The sequence below is a fragment of the Aulonocara sp. 'chitande type north' Nkhata Bay genome, linkage group LG15 (assembly GCF_057382095.1).
Source record: "Aulonocara sp. 'chitande type north' Nkhata Bay isolate Kocher_YH1m ecotype deep benthic linkage group LG15, A_spYH_male_GT1.1, whole genome shotgun sequence".
In the NCBI taxonomy this organism is placed as follows: domain Eukaryota; kingdom Metazoa; phylum Chordata; class Actinopteri; order Cichliformes; family Cichlidae; genus Aulonocara; species Aulonocara sp. 'chitande type north' Nkhata Bay.
The window spans coordinates 1,784,735-1,799,734 of NC_141358.1; the positions used below are offsets into that span (position 1 = coordinate 1,784,735).

The 15,000-nt window shown below is 40.6% G+C and overlaps 1 protein-coding gene across 1 annotated transcript in view; it reads left to right on the top strand.

Moving 5' to 3' along the window:
* The window catches only part of LOC147312236 (calmin-like), a 12,355-nt gene extending 2,364 nt beyond the window's left edge, over positions 1 to 9,991 (top strand). Inside the window, exons 7-8 of the mRNA XM_086264397.1 lie at positions 9,605 to 9,608; positions 9,926 to 9,991. Of these exons, the coding sequence (XP_086120523.1) occupies positions 9,605 to 9,608; positions 9,926 to 9,991 (70 nt within the window). The remainder of the gene's footprint in view (positions 1 to 9,604; positions 9,609 to 9,925) is intronic.
* Positions 9,992 to 15,000: the final 5,009 nt, after the last annotated feature.

Genomic DNA, 15,000 nt, shown 5'->3' on the forward strand with positions numbered 1-15,000 from the left:
ATAGAAGCTGCCGTTTTAATTTCGGACTTAAGGTTGAGATTAATTGGGGGATTTTTTTGCCTGGTGAGTCATCATCAAAGATCAGTTTGCGATCAAATCCCAGCCACAGAGTCAGTCCTCATCCTCACCTGAACGTGTTCTGTAAGGCCCGGGAACTCGTTCACACCTGACACCAGCCTGTTCGCACACACCCACATGCCCACAGACTGCGTTTTCTAAATATTTATATATGAAAGAAAAAGAAGATATTACTTTATCATCATTATTATATGATTTTATCAAACAGATTTATATTATTTACAGTTAAATCTAAATCTAACTCTTCAAAATAAGAAACAGATTCCATGAAATATGGTGTGAACAGCAAGTGTTGAGGAAACAAACTTGTCATGTTGCCTGGCAACCACCTAGCAACAGGCTAAAAATACCCATTTGTAACCTTTACAAAGTTTATGACATCTGTATCATTTTAGGTTTGCAACAGTAACACACACACACACACACACACACACACACACACACACACACACACACACACAGAATCGTACAGTGACTGTCGTTCATCACTTAGTCTTAGGAAAGCTTTAATAGTGGAAGCTGAGACGTTGCTCACGAGCCCGGGCTTTGTGTAGCCGGTGTGTTCCTGCGTTGTCTGACAATGAAGGTCAAGGTCAAGGTCAAGGTCAGATTTATTTATATAGCACATTTCCAACAGCCGATGCTGCACAAAGTGCTTAACAATAACAATAAAATTGTTATTGAAACCAAGACCTCGCTCCAGCTCCTACAACCAAATGCAAACAGTAGGGAAGAGGGTCAGCTCCACCCACCATATTCTTCCAAAATCAGTTTTCGAAGTATTTTCATGAACTTACTAATTCCTGAGCATTGCTGTAGATCTATAGTAAAACTATTCCACAGTTTTACCCCATAAATAGTTATAGAACATCCTCTGTATATTTCCTGGTAACATATTGTATCTGGCCTTGTACATAATTTTTGCAGTTTTATATTTTATAAGATCCATAAACTTCAGTATTTTTAATTTCAAAAACATGATGTTAGTATGGTCTCTAAATCCTGCTTTATTAATCATCCTGATTGCTTTTTTTTAAATTTTACATATTGGTTGAAGTGCAGTTTTATATGTGTTTCCCCAAATTTCCACACAGTATTCCAAATATGGCAATATAAGTGAACAATAAAGTACCCGGAGTGATTTGGAAGGCAAAAAATATTTAACTTTACTTAGTACGGAGATGCTTCTTGACAGTTTGGCTTGTATATGCTTTATGTGAGGTTTCCAGCAGATTTTGTTATCTATTATCACACCCAGAAATTTTGTATCCGAAACTTGCTCTATTTCAACATTGTTTACTAATAATTTTGCTCCTGCATCTTTTTTACAATTTCCGAATAACATAAATGTAGTTTTTTCCAAATTTAATGATAGCTTATTTCTATCAAACCATGTTTTCAGTTTAATCATTTCTTTTGTGACGATTTCCAAAAGCTGCTGTAAGTTCTCTCCAGCACAAAAAATATTTGTATCATCTGCAAATAGAATAAACTGTAGTATATCTGATGTTCTGCATATATCATTGATATAGAGGATAAACAGCTTTGGTCCCAATACTGACCCCTGCGGAACTCCACAAACAATGTCCATACACTCTGATTGATGTTCCCCAATTTTCACAAATTGCTGCCTGTCTCTCAAATAACTCTTTACCCATTCTAACACCACTCCTCTAATGCTGTAGTACTCCAGTTTATCAAGTAATATGTCATGATTAATTGTGTCAAAAGCTTTTTTTAGGTCAATGAATACACTAACTATACATTGTCTTTTATCTATATTGTTGGTGATATTTTCGATCAGTTCCATTAATGCCAATGATGTTGATCTATTTGATCTGAAACCATACTGACTATCCATTATTATTTTGTGTTTATCTATAAATTTCTCAAGTCTATTACTAAAGACTTTTTCCAGTATTTTTGAAAATTGAGAAAGTAGAGAGACAGGCCTATAATTTGTGAATTGGTGTCTGTCACCATTTTTAAACAGTGGTGTTACTTTAGCTGTTTTCATTTGTTTTGGGAATGTACCAGTTTGTAAGGACAAATTGCAAATGTGTGTTAAGGGTTTGGAAATGCCCTCTATCACTCTCTTAACGATTTCCATATCAATGTCGTCAGAGTCTGTAGAGTTTTTTGTTTGTGATTTCCCAACAATATCAATGATTTCCTTTTCTTCCACCACCGTTAAGAACATTGAATGAGGATTGCGGTCAATGAGTCTAGTTTCTTTCTCTACAGAATCTGTTATATCAGGAATTGTTTCAGCCAAGTCTGGCCCAACACTTACAAAGAATTTATTGAACTCATTTACCACATCTCTCATATTAGTAATATTTCTATCATTATTTGCGAAATACGAAGGATAGTCTGCCTGCCCCGAGCCCTTTTTGATGATGGTATTTAATGTTTTCCAGATCCCTTTAATATTATTTTTATTCATAATCAGTAATTTTTCATAGTATTCCTTTTTACATGACCTTAAAATACTCGTTAATTTATTTTTATATTTCTTGTATTTATTTTCAGCTTCTGTGCTTCTGTTCATTATAAATTCTCTGTATAAGGTATTTTTCTTCTTACATGCATTTTGCAATCCTTTTGTAATCCATGGGCACTCTGCATATTTTTGTTTTTTACTATATTTCTTTACTGGGCAATGACTATTATATAACAGTTTAAATTTTCCTAAAAAAATCTCATAAGCTTTATCAATATTTTTTTCCTTATACAGCATCTCCCATTCTTGCTTGAGTAAATCACTTTTGAATGCGTTTATTGACTCTTCTGTTCTCACTCGTTTGTATTTTATTGTGTTTTGCTGTTTAACCTTCCTGTAATTGCTGTTATACACTATAAAAACAGGTAGATGATCACTGATGTCATTAATTAGGAGACCACTTATGGTTCTATTTTCTATTTCATTAGTAAATATATTGTCTATTAGGGTTGCCGACTGTGCTGTAATCCTGCTGGGCTTAGTGATCACTGGAAAAAGTCCCAAGCTATACATTGTATTAATAAATTCCTCTGTCGCTCTCTGCTTGTTTGGATTTAGTAGATCTATGTTAAAATCCCCACAAATGAACATGACTTTTTGATTTGTCCTAATGAATGTTTTATCTACCCACTCCTTAAAAATTTCAATATTAGAACCTGGTGTTCTATATATACAGCTTACAATGACATTTTTCTCTTTTCCCATACTAATTTCTATTGTTACACACTCTAATATATTATCTACCGCCATCGTCATTTTTTCTACCATCTTGTATTTTAAATTTTTATCCACAAACAAGGCCACACCACCGCCATTCTTATTCTTTCTATTTGTAAGATTTAATTCATATCCATCTATTACAAAGTCCTCTCCTTTCTGTTTATTAATCCATTTTTCAGATACTGCAATCACACTGAATGGATGTGTAAATTTGCTTAAATATTCCCTTATTTAAGACTCGGGACTTCCAGGTTATACTCGGCACAGATGTTCCTGTACACTATGCCGGCCACTTGGTTATGGCGTTCCATGTATGCCTTGCCTGCTAGCATCTTGCACCCTGCTGTTATGTGCTGGATTGTCTCTGGGGCATCTTTACACAGCCTGCACCTGGAGTCTTGCCTGGTGTGATAGACCCCAGCCTCTATGGATCTTGTGCTCAGAGCTTGTTCTTGTGCTGCCATGATTAGTGCCTCTGTGCTGTCTTTCAGTCCAGCTTTGTCCAGCCACTGGTAGGATTTCTGGATATCAGCCACCTCCTCTATCTGCCGGTGGTACATACTGTGCAGGGGCCTGTCCTTCCATGATGGTTCCTCGTCTCCCTCCTCTTTCTTGGGTTTCTGCTGCCTGAGGTATTCACTGAGCACTCGGTCAGTTGGGGCCATCTTCCCAATGTATTCTTGGATGTTCGTTGTCTCATCCTGGACTGTGGTGCTGACACTCACCAGTCCCCGGCCCCCTTCCTTCCGCTTAGCGTACAGCCTCAGGGTGCTGGACTTGGGGTGAAACCCTCCATGCATGGTAAGGAGCTTTCTTGTCTTTATGTCAGTGGCTTCTATCTCCTCCTTTGGCCAGCCTATTACCCCAGCAGGGTACCTGATCACGGGCAGGGCGTACGTGTTGATGGCCCGGATCTTGTTCTTACCATTCAGCTGACTCCTCAGGACTTGCCTGACCCTCTGCAGGTACTTGGTGGTTGCAGCTTTTCTAGCGGCCTCTTCATGGTTCCCATTCGCCTGCTGGATCCCCAGGTACTTGTAACTGTCCTCTATGTCTGCAATGTTGCCTTCTGGTAGTTCAATCCCCTCAGTTCTGACTACCTTCCCTCTCTTTGTTACCATCCGACTACACTTCTCCAGTCCGAACGACATCCCGATGTCATCGCTGTATAGCCTGGTAGTGTGGATCAGTGAATCGATGTCTCGTTCACTCTTGGCATACAGCTTGATGTCATCCATGTACAGGAGGTGGCTGACAACTGCTCCGTTCCGTAGTCGGTATCCGTAGCCAGTCTTGTTAATGATCTCACTGAGGGGGTTCAGGCCTATGCAGAACAGCAGTGGGGACAGAGCATCTCCTTGGTAGATCCCGCACTTGATGGTGACTTGTGCTATGGGCTTGGAGTTGGCCTCTAGTGTTGTGCGCCACATCCCCATTGAGTTCCTGATGAAGGCTCTTAGGGTCCCATTGATCTTGTACAATTCTAGGCATTCCAGTATCCAGCTGTGGGGCATTGAGTCATAGGCCTTCTTGTAATCAATCCAGGCAGTGCACAGGTTGGTCAGTCTGGTCTTGCAGTCTCGGCTGATTGTTCTGTCTACCAGTAGCTGGTGTTTTGCGCCTCTGGTATTCTTGCCAATCCCTTTCTGTGCCCCACTCATGTATTGACCCATGTGCCTGTTCATCTTAGCCGATATGATGCCTGACAGGAGCTTCCATGTAGTACTGAGGCAGGTTATTGGTCGGTAGTTGGATGGGACCGGTCCCTTCTTGGGGTCCTTGGGGATCAGGACCGTCCGGCCTTCAGTTAGCCATTCCGGGTGTCTCTCGTTAACTAGCAGCTGGTTCATTTGTGCTGCCAGACGCTCGTGGAGTGCAGTCAGCTTCTTCAGCCAGTAGGCGTGAACCATGTCGGGCCCTGGTGCTGTCCAACTCTTCATACTGGAGACCCTTTCTTGGATATCTGCCACTGTGATGGTTACTGACCCTGTTCAGGGAGGTCGCTGTGGTCTGCCCTCAGATCCTCTAGCCACTGAGCATTGCCGTTATGGGTTGCATCCTTCTCCCATATGCTCTTCCAGTATTGCTCCGTCTCCAGCCTTGGTGGTGCTGTTCTCTTATTGTTCCCTTGCCACTGAGAGTACACCTTTGCTGGTTCTGTGGAGAACAGCTGGTTTATTCTCCTGCCTTCTATCTCTCTGGTGTACCTCTTCAAGCGGCTGGCCAAGGCTGTGAGTCTTTGCTTGGCAGTTTCCAAGGCCTCAGGTATGGACAGCTTGCTGTATTTCTTATGCACCTTCTTTGCCGCACCTTTCTGCAACTCTGTTAGTTATATATATATATATTAGGGGTGCAACGATACACAAAATTCACGGTTCGGTTCGATACTTTGGTGTCACGGTTCGATATTTTTTCGATACAAAAAAAATGTTCATGCCTTTTTAATTTGTTATTTATTAAAATTATAAATATATATTTTAACTCAAAAGTACAGTTTTTAAATTTAACCCTAACCCTTGTGCGTGTTTTTTATTTTGACAGCGAATGCGCACCTGCGGACCACTTATGTGCAGCCCTGGTTATTTAGCTCGTCATATTGCAGCCACAGAAATTCTTTTGTCCATGAAACCATAAAGCTGCACTTTCTTTTTGCCTTATAGTCTGATTTGTCATAACTTCTCCGTTTTGTGGTAAGCTTTTCTTTGGCTGTCACTTCTTCACCCTGACCTGTCTTATTTGGCTCAGCAGAACTAAAATATATATCTGTCTGTGAAGGTCATCGTAGTCAAATATATATCCTGCTGCTTTTACACACTCACTCACATAAGCTCAGCGATTCTCTGCGCGATCAACCTCTCACATGTTTAAGCTGCGGGAGATTTCTCTTGTCATGTTTGCATAGTAAGCTAACGATTAATAAGACGATGTCAGAGGAATTGGTGCACAAATTATCATCACTCACAGATCAGTGCTGTCGCTCTCTATACACAGTTCGAGCGATTGCAAAGTGAAAGCAAAAAAACAAGCGCAAATTCAAACGCGATTTCAATATGTCACATATTGACAGTGGCTCACCGATGCCAATGACATAATTACCCAGCTACATTTCCGAAAGAATGCAAAAGCATTGACATATATTTTTCCTTCCTACAATAGCCCGACGGGCAGGGCAGAGATAGATTTTGGTAGCCCGACTGAAAAAATCGCTAGCCCCGGGACGTCGGGCTAGCGATATTGCAAGCCCTGCATCTGATTGAGGAATCACTCATCTTTGGAAAAGAGTTTATTACAGAGAAATGCCTCTTTCCAAAATAAAAGCTATACTATCCGCTTCTTCTGGGCTATATTCTCAGCAGCATATTAAACATATAAGGAGAATCATGTGCTAACAGCTGTCTAAATTAGATGGCACGATACCACTTTTTTATGTCCGATACCGATATCATAAATTTGGATATCTGTCGATACCGATATGAATCCGATATAATGTTTTTTAATCAACAAAACTGTTTTTTTAAATATCTTGCTGCATTTTGTATAAGTTCATACTCAAGTTTAAAACAACAACTACACTAAAGCTATTCTGTTATACCTGTATGCAAAAAAAAAAATATTTCATAGTTCAGCAATACTGATCAATCTAATAAACTCAAACCTACACCATCCTCCCTATTCTGGTATTTTAAAGAGTACTTAGCATAAATATTAAGCAACCTAATTAATAGGGTTCCAACTCCCAGCAACAACAAAAATAAATAAATAAAAAATAGGGAACCACCCCTCACGCTCCACCTCATGATGCTTAATCGACGTAATCAACCTTAATTTGATGCAGTGTGAAAAAAATGCACAGAAATCAATTATTTCTCAAGAAATATTAAATAGATTCAACATCTTTCTTCAACAAAATTGCAGACTGCACAGATGGTACCTTCCCAAAGGAAAAAGTACTATAGCTTACTAGGGTATATATATTAGACTTAATAGTCACTATATACAGTAATTGACTTCTATTCATTTTACATCAAATTAAAACTTTGGGTGTCAGATAATTATTTATTAAAAGCTCGACATTTTAAATGAGAATAAGAAAGAAAAGTATGTCTTTGTGCCCCCTTTTCCCTGTTCATGCCCTATCGGCCCCCCTGGCTAAACTTTGCTAGATCCGCCCCTGCACAGTTACGTCAGCTACGTAGAAAAAGATCCTCGAGTAGAAAGTAATATTAAATACATTCTAACAACAGCTTATCAAGCTTAAACGTGCTGCTGTTGTTCAGCCGCTGGTTTCCTCTTTCTGGTGCAAAGTGGGCCAAAAGCAAACTAGAGACACGGACTCGCGACAGAAAAGCTGATCAGCTGATCATTGATCAGTTTCATGATTGAAGTAGCAGCGAGAAGAGGCAGTCGCTCCATATATCGCTTGTTAAGCTTAACGCAGGAATGCTTTACAAACATTCAGAGATGGACTTACACACTTGCTTTACTTCTCTCGGGGATAACTTTGTCGGAGATGAAATGCAGGGTTGCTAGCGAAGCTCCACATGCTATCCAGACCACCGACAGGTCCCGCATGCCACAGCCGCTCTATCACGTGATGCATACTGCTCCAACGTGCTAACGTTCTGAGGTGAGTTACGGCGTGTTGCAAGTTTTGTGAGGTGCTTTCGTGATATTTAATGGATCGGATTACATTTTTTATTTTTCTCCGATATCCGATCCAGTAATTTAGGTCAGTATCGGACCGATACCGATACGTAATATCGGATCGGTCCATCTCTAGTCTAAATGACTCGGCTAAAGTTAGTAGCATGCTTGTTGTTTTTGTCTTTGCACTAGGATGATGTCGGCGTAAATGTGCAGTCATATTCGTTGTGTTCCCACTAGTGCTTTCAGGTTAATCTCGTTGAAATGACCTTAACGCCACAACACGGCAAATCTCCGTTAACGAGCTACCGCCGATCGCTCTGTGCATGGGGCTAGACGGCCAACACGTTAACGAGCTAACTGCGCCAACACACTAGTTCCCACCCATGTAATTGAGCATTGCGTGGCACATCCAACATACTGTTTTACTTTAGTCCATGACTCGCTTACCTTCAGGGTCATACGTCACATGAAGACCAAAATAATTCCAAACGCCAGATCTGAATGAGGGTGGGGGAGGTCCATGTTGTAAGGAGAGCTTAACTTCTGTCTCGCTAGCTTGCCCTGCGCTCTTCCTTCTGACTATGCTGTCTGTGTGGAGCGCTCAGTGGATCTGCGCTCGACAGTGCAGCCTAGGCGGAGTAGTCGAACACAGATTCACTGAGCGCTCAACACAGACAGCATCGTCAGAAGGAAAGTTGATAAAATAAATTACAAATTTTGTATTGTTCGATACATATACGTACCGAACTGAAAGCACTGTATCGAACGGTTCAATATATTCTTTTTTTCTGTACCGGTACTAGTTTTTTTTTTTTTTTTTACAAAATTTATAATCAGTAATGTCATAAATGAAAAACTATTTACAACAGTTCCAACCAGCAAAATACCGGAGCAAAGAGCCAAAGAATGATTCAGGAATATTGATGCAATAATGTAAGCACTTTTATGTGTCATAATTTAGGTATTTTTTTTAAATTAAAATAAAAGTAATTAGATTATTAGAGTATTTTCATACTCTGATATTAATATACTTTCAATTAAAGGATCAGAGTACTTCCTCCAACACAGTTTGCAAAATAAAGGCTTTAAATCTAAAAATGTAAAAATGTGGACTCGTTCATCCAAACACAGGAAACAGTACCTGTACACAGAATCCTACCTGATAACCCAAGTTTGAATGCTGTGTAAAATATAAATCAAGCAGAATGGAAAGATTTATGAATCTTATTAACTTATATTTTATACACAATAGAATTTAGAAAACATAAAATGTTAAGATGGAGAAAATGTAAAATTTTGAGAAAGAATAATATCTCATTGTTAACCTGATGGCAATAACTCATCTCATAAAAGTTGAGATCGGGACATTTTCACTGCTGTGCAACTGAGCAGCTGTTGTTATTTTCAGGTGGTGAGTGTCTGGATTAAAGTGTGGTGTCCATGTTTGCTGGAAAAGAATTTCAGATTTTGATTCGCCCGACCACAGAACAGTTTTCCATTTTGTCGCAGTCTGTTTTAAACAAGCTTTGGCACAGATAAGACATCATTGCTTCTTCATAATGTTCACACGTGGCTTCTTTGCATGACAGAGCCTTAACCTGCCACCGTGGACGCAGTGGGAAACTGTGTTCACACACGTGTTTCTTTTTTTTGCAGATTGGTGAACCTCTGCCTCAAAGATGCTCTTTTAACAACCAGTCGTCTTATTTTCCAGCCTTTTGTTAATCTCTCCCAACTTTTATCAGATTTGTTGGTGCCATCAAATTAAAAACAATCACTTTTCTTAAAGTGGTACACAAACTGGGATTGTGCGTTGTGTCGTTGTGGATAATCCTTAGAGCACCTCTGAAACAGTGAGGTGAAAACACTGTGAACACCACAACCACGTTACATGCATATTTATGCAGAGGTGAGTCCAGGTGTGACCCCGTTGTGATATATGTTCACTGATAAGAGTTTTCACTCCTGAATCCACAGTCTGTGGAGCTGTGTCAGTCCAACTGCTTCCTGTTGTCAGGTATCACGATGAACGACGTGGAGTAGTTTACTAGTCGGATATAATTACTGTCAGTGAGTGAAATGTCAGGTTGTAACAAGGCTTCTCAGAGCAAACGCATTAACAGACTGACTGTTGTTTCCACAGGTGGGCAGAAATCCGTTTCCCTAAGTTTCAACTCAGGAAATCCTTCAGTTTACAAAGTCTCCTGAGGAGCGCTGGGGTATCATCCACTTTCTCCCACTCAGCCAACTTCTCTGGATTATTGGAGGGAAAGATGCCGTCACTCCTCGAGGTTAAGAAAGAACCAAATAAATGAATACCATGAAGCTGCCAAACACACTGAAACATAACAAAGGATTTTTACTTTTCCCTTGTCTCCTTTACCTCATTTAGAGATCCACTTCTCTTCACTCTGTCCTCTAACTGCTCCTTTTTCCATGTCCTTACATTTAGACACCCCATGAGGTCACGCTGAAGGTGGACGAAACTAAAGCAAAGGAAGGGGGGAGACCTGACACCATGCTCGACTTCTCTGTCCCCCCATGAGTAACCTTTGGCAGCTCGTTCATGCTCATGATCTGTGACGTGGGGCTCATCCTGCTTGTTGGAAGACTCGTGGATCCCACCGATGTCATGAGTGAACATCACACTCTTCTCTTTTTCTTGTGTTCACTGTTTTCACACAGAGAAGATGACAGTCGTATCATTTCCTGGCAGGAAAACAGGCGTTTACAGTAGTTTCACTGAAGTTGCAGAGGGAGTTTGGTTTTTCAAACATTACAGGGTGATTTATGGTTTATTTCTCCATTTTCATGAAATGATGAAAAGAGATTTAAATGGCAGCAATTTATCCCCGTGACTGAATCTCTGCTATTCTTGCAAAAGTAAAACATAAAAATGCTTTTCTCTCATTACAAAAGCATTTTCTCTTTTTGTCACTTCTTCACTCTGAAAGCTATTTCCTCCTGTAACATCTCTTCATCATCTTTGGCAATTACTGGAAATTGTTTTGCAAGAGCGTATAGCATCATTCTCCAACACCAGAAGAGAAATGCTCACGATGTTGTGTCACATTAGCACGCTAAGGTTTAGCAGCTCTGTGACAGCAGCTCGTACTTTTCACCTCACTCGGTCTTGTGTGATATTGTGATGATCTTAAGCTGACTGAGAAGATGATGAATGGATAATAGTTTGATTAACAGGACAACAGATTTATCACACGCAACACAGATGTCAGCCTATTAATCAGGAGCACTGACTGATGGAAACCCCAGACCAAAGTGTTCCAGAGGTGTAATCTGGATAAAAATATCCGGGTTTTCCTTCCATGGATCCTTTAATCCAGCTCACCTTTGTCCTGGTCCAGGAAGGAAGAGTTTCACCTAAAGCGGCTGCATTGATATGTTTGTTCTATTTCTGCTTTTTGCATGTGCTACTCGGCTCTGTCGTTGCTTTGCACAAATATGTGCACATATTTAACGGCACCATCTGCCGTTTTTTGAGCGATGGCGGGCCGTCTGAACCAAAAACACCAGGGCAGTCACGATGACAATGAAACGGTGATTCAAGTGATAACAAATGAACAGTGATATAAAAGGCTGCTTAATTTTAATGTTAATGTGGGCAGTGCCGTCATAGCAACTCTACTACTATTACCATCTCTGTATGTAGAATGACACTCTGGGCCAGACTGTTTATATATTTGACAACTAATAAAAAAACCATAAATACAGGAAAACTCTCCGAACCTTGTTAGTGTTGCCACTGAGCAGGATTTTTATCAGTTCTCTTCAACATTTGTTTGTTTGAGGATCTCAGATGCTTAAATTTCGATGGTGAGCCCAGACCGTCAGACCAAAGCAAAGATGAGAAAATATGATAAAAAACATAAATAACGTGCAGCTGGAGTGGAGGTAATATGGCATGTAGTGCCGACAATTCAGCGTTAGCCCTGCGACAGACCCGTGACCCGTCCGGGGTCATTCCCCGCCTCTCGGCTGTAACAGGTTCGAGCCCCCGGTGACCCTACTTTTACACGTTAATTAAATTTGAGCTGTTAATCATCATCATCATCATCAACTTTATTTATAAAGCACTTTAAAACAACCACAGCTGACACAAAGTGCTGTACATTGGAACTGTAAAATAAAATTACATGAGATATAAATAAAACACAAATAAAAGAAGAGTGAAATCATTAATTAAATAACTACTTCAATTAAAAGAGAAACTGAGTCTCACTGAGGTTAAAAGCCAAGGAATAAAAGTGGGTTTTAAGACGCGTTTTAAAAGTGGACAGTGAAGGGGCCTCTCTAACATGCATGGGCAAATTATTCCATAATTAGGAGCCACGATAGAGAAGGCCCCGCCCCCTCTGAGCTTCCTCCTGGATCTCGGTACCTCCAGGAGCAGCTGGTCAGCTGACCTGAGAGACCGACAGGGTGTGTGGGGATGAAGAAGCTCAGAGAGGTAAGGCGGGGCAAGACTGAAGGCAGTTAAAAACATACATAAGAGCACATTAATGATTCCTAATGTAAATAAGAGTGGGAATGAATGTTGCAGAAAAACAGTTATTGTTTGATTCAGTGCACAGAGCAATAATAATACATACTAATTAATTCTAATTCTAGTTAGCTCTGACACTTTTCCTTTCTTTGAACATTCAAGCATTAAGTCCCACAGCAGGACACGGTCTCGCTCGTCAGCAGGTCAAAGTGAAAAGACTCTTAGTGACTGAACAGGTTTTTGTGGTGTGTGTTAACATAGCCAGGCTTTCTTTGAGCCCAGCACATTATTATGTGTTTTGGCAGCGGCATTTCCGTCAATGTAAAATAAAATTAGCATCTGATTAGGACCAAGTATAAAAACATTTTCACATTTTCTGCATCACTAAATGATGCAGTGTAAATTATAGCACCAATGCGACACGCTGTTTGTGCTGCTGGTCTTCATTTGTGCTTCAGCCAGAGAGTTACTCAGAAAACTCTGACTTTAAGCTTCACATAGCTCGATAAGCTACAGTATTAATAATCATCATCATCATCATCATAATCATAATATATAATATAATAATTCAAAACACTCAAGGACACTTCACAGAACAAATAAGACAAGCATAAAAACAGGAAATAAACAGAATAATAATAAAAGGTTTAAGAGCATGCAGTAGTTATACAGAGTCGGCTCTGGTTCTTGAACAGGTGGGTTTTGAGGGTGGACTTAAAACAGGGGAAAGAACTGATGCTTCTGAGGTCAGGGGGTAAGGAACTCCACAGTCGAGGGGCAGAGCGGCTAAAAGCCCCGCCCCCCACAGAAACGAGACGAGAGGAAGGAACAAAAAGAAGAAGAGAAGAGGATCTGAGGCACCGGGATGGGATGGAGATCTGTACCAATCAGAGAGATATGGTGGGGAGAGAGAAGGAATCGCCTTAAATGTGTAGAGGAGTATTTTAAAATTAATGTGGAGTTGAACACCAGTGAAGCTGCTTCAGGATGGGTGATGTGGTGAGTAGAGGGAGTCCTAGTAATAATACGGGACACGTTGGACACGTTGGAGCTTGTTGATGGATTTTTGTTGGCAGGCCAGATAAGAGTGAGTTCCAGTAGTTGATCATAATAATAATGGATTGCATTTATATAGCGCTTTTCGGGACCCCTCAAAGCGCTTTACAATTCCACTATTCAGTCACTCTCACACACTGGTGGAGGCAGCTACAGGTGTAGCCACAGCTGCCCTGGGGCAGACTGACAGAGGCGAGGCTGCCATATCGCGCAAGTAGGGTAAAGTGTCTTGCCCAAGGACACAACAACCAGGACAGAGAGCCCAGGGATCGAACCGGCGACCTTCCGGTTACAGATGCGATTCCCAACTCCCTGAGCCATGGTTGCCCCAATATAATAAGATCAGAGAGGTAACGAGACTGTGGACGAGGATAGCAGTGGCATGTGGAGTGAGGAAGGGGCGGAGGCGATGGATGTTACGGAGGTGAAAATAAGCTGATCGAGTGACATTAGTGATGTGAGAGTTAAAGGATAACGTGCGCCCAAACCTTTCACAGAAGGAGAGGTAGAAACCGACGAGTTAATGGTGGTAACAGAAAAAGTGTCCCTGATACAAACAAACAAACATGCAAAGCGCAGCAAGAAACAGGAAGCTGTTAACTCATGTAGAACTCTGGTAGCACAAAACCCTGAAAAGGTAAGTTTGAACTTGTTAAACTGGAAGTGAACAAAGATAAAATCAAAGCTCCATAACTACTGTGTTTGTCTCCACCAAAGGACGCGCTCTGTGAGATGGTCAGCAGGGCTCGAGCTACTTTTCCAGGCGACCTTATTGTCCTCCAGTTAAATCTGTCACTTTTTAAAAGCAGCTGAAGATTTGAACATCGTCTTCATGTTTAAATGATTATTGCATCACGCGCTTCTTTAGCTGAATGCTTTTCACGCCACCTTTGTCTGTGAAAAAGCTTCAGTGGTTTTTTCCTTACTGTCCTTCATTATTTATTAACTTAATTTATCGATAGAAGAGACAAGAGTTCAAACTGATAAAATGAGCACCGGCTGCACGGCCACAAAACCAACAACCTCAAACTGTGTTACATGGAGACACATTTCAACACGGTACTGCAATCATGCAGAGCTGTGCATTTTCTTTTATTAAAAACAGTCATTTAGCCTGCATCACATTTTTATGGCAGATGTGAGATCATAGAATTTAAATGACAAGCTGACAGCAGCTGGTCGTCTGCTGTCCGTAACTAACCAGCTCGTTCTAGATTTTTGAATCAACTTTGCTCAGTTTATCATCAGTATTTACAGAGAAGTAGCTAAAGTTTGAAGACAACTGTGCCAGGGTGCCACCAACACGAACAAGATAAAACGGCTGTACGCTAAGAATACGTGTAAATGCAATTAATAGAACCTCCCTTTTTAAAAAATGTATTGCTTCCAAAATGCATTTCCACAGGAAAATTTGCACTAAGATAGAATTAACTCAACTTCCACATCTGATTTGTCAGATCTTCTCTGATGATTATTGCAGGCATGAAATGAA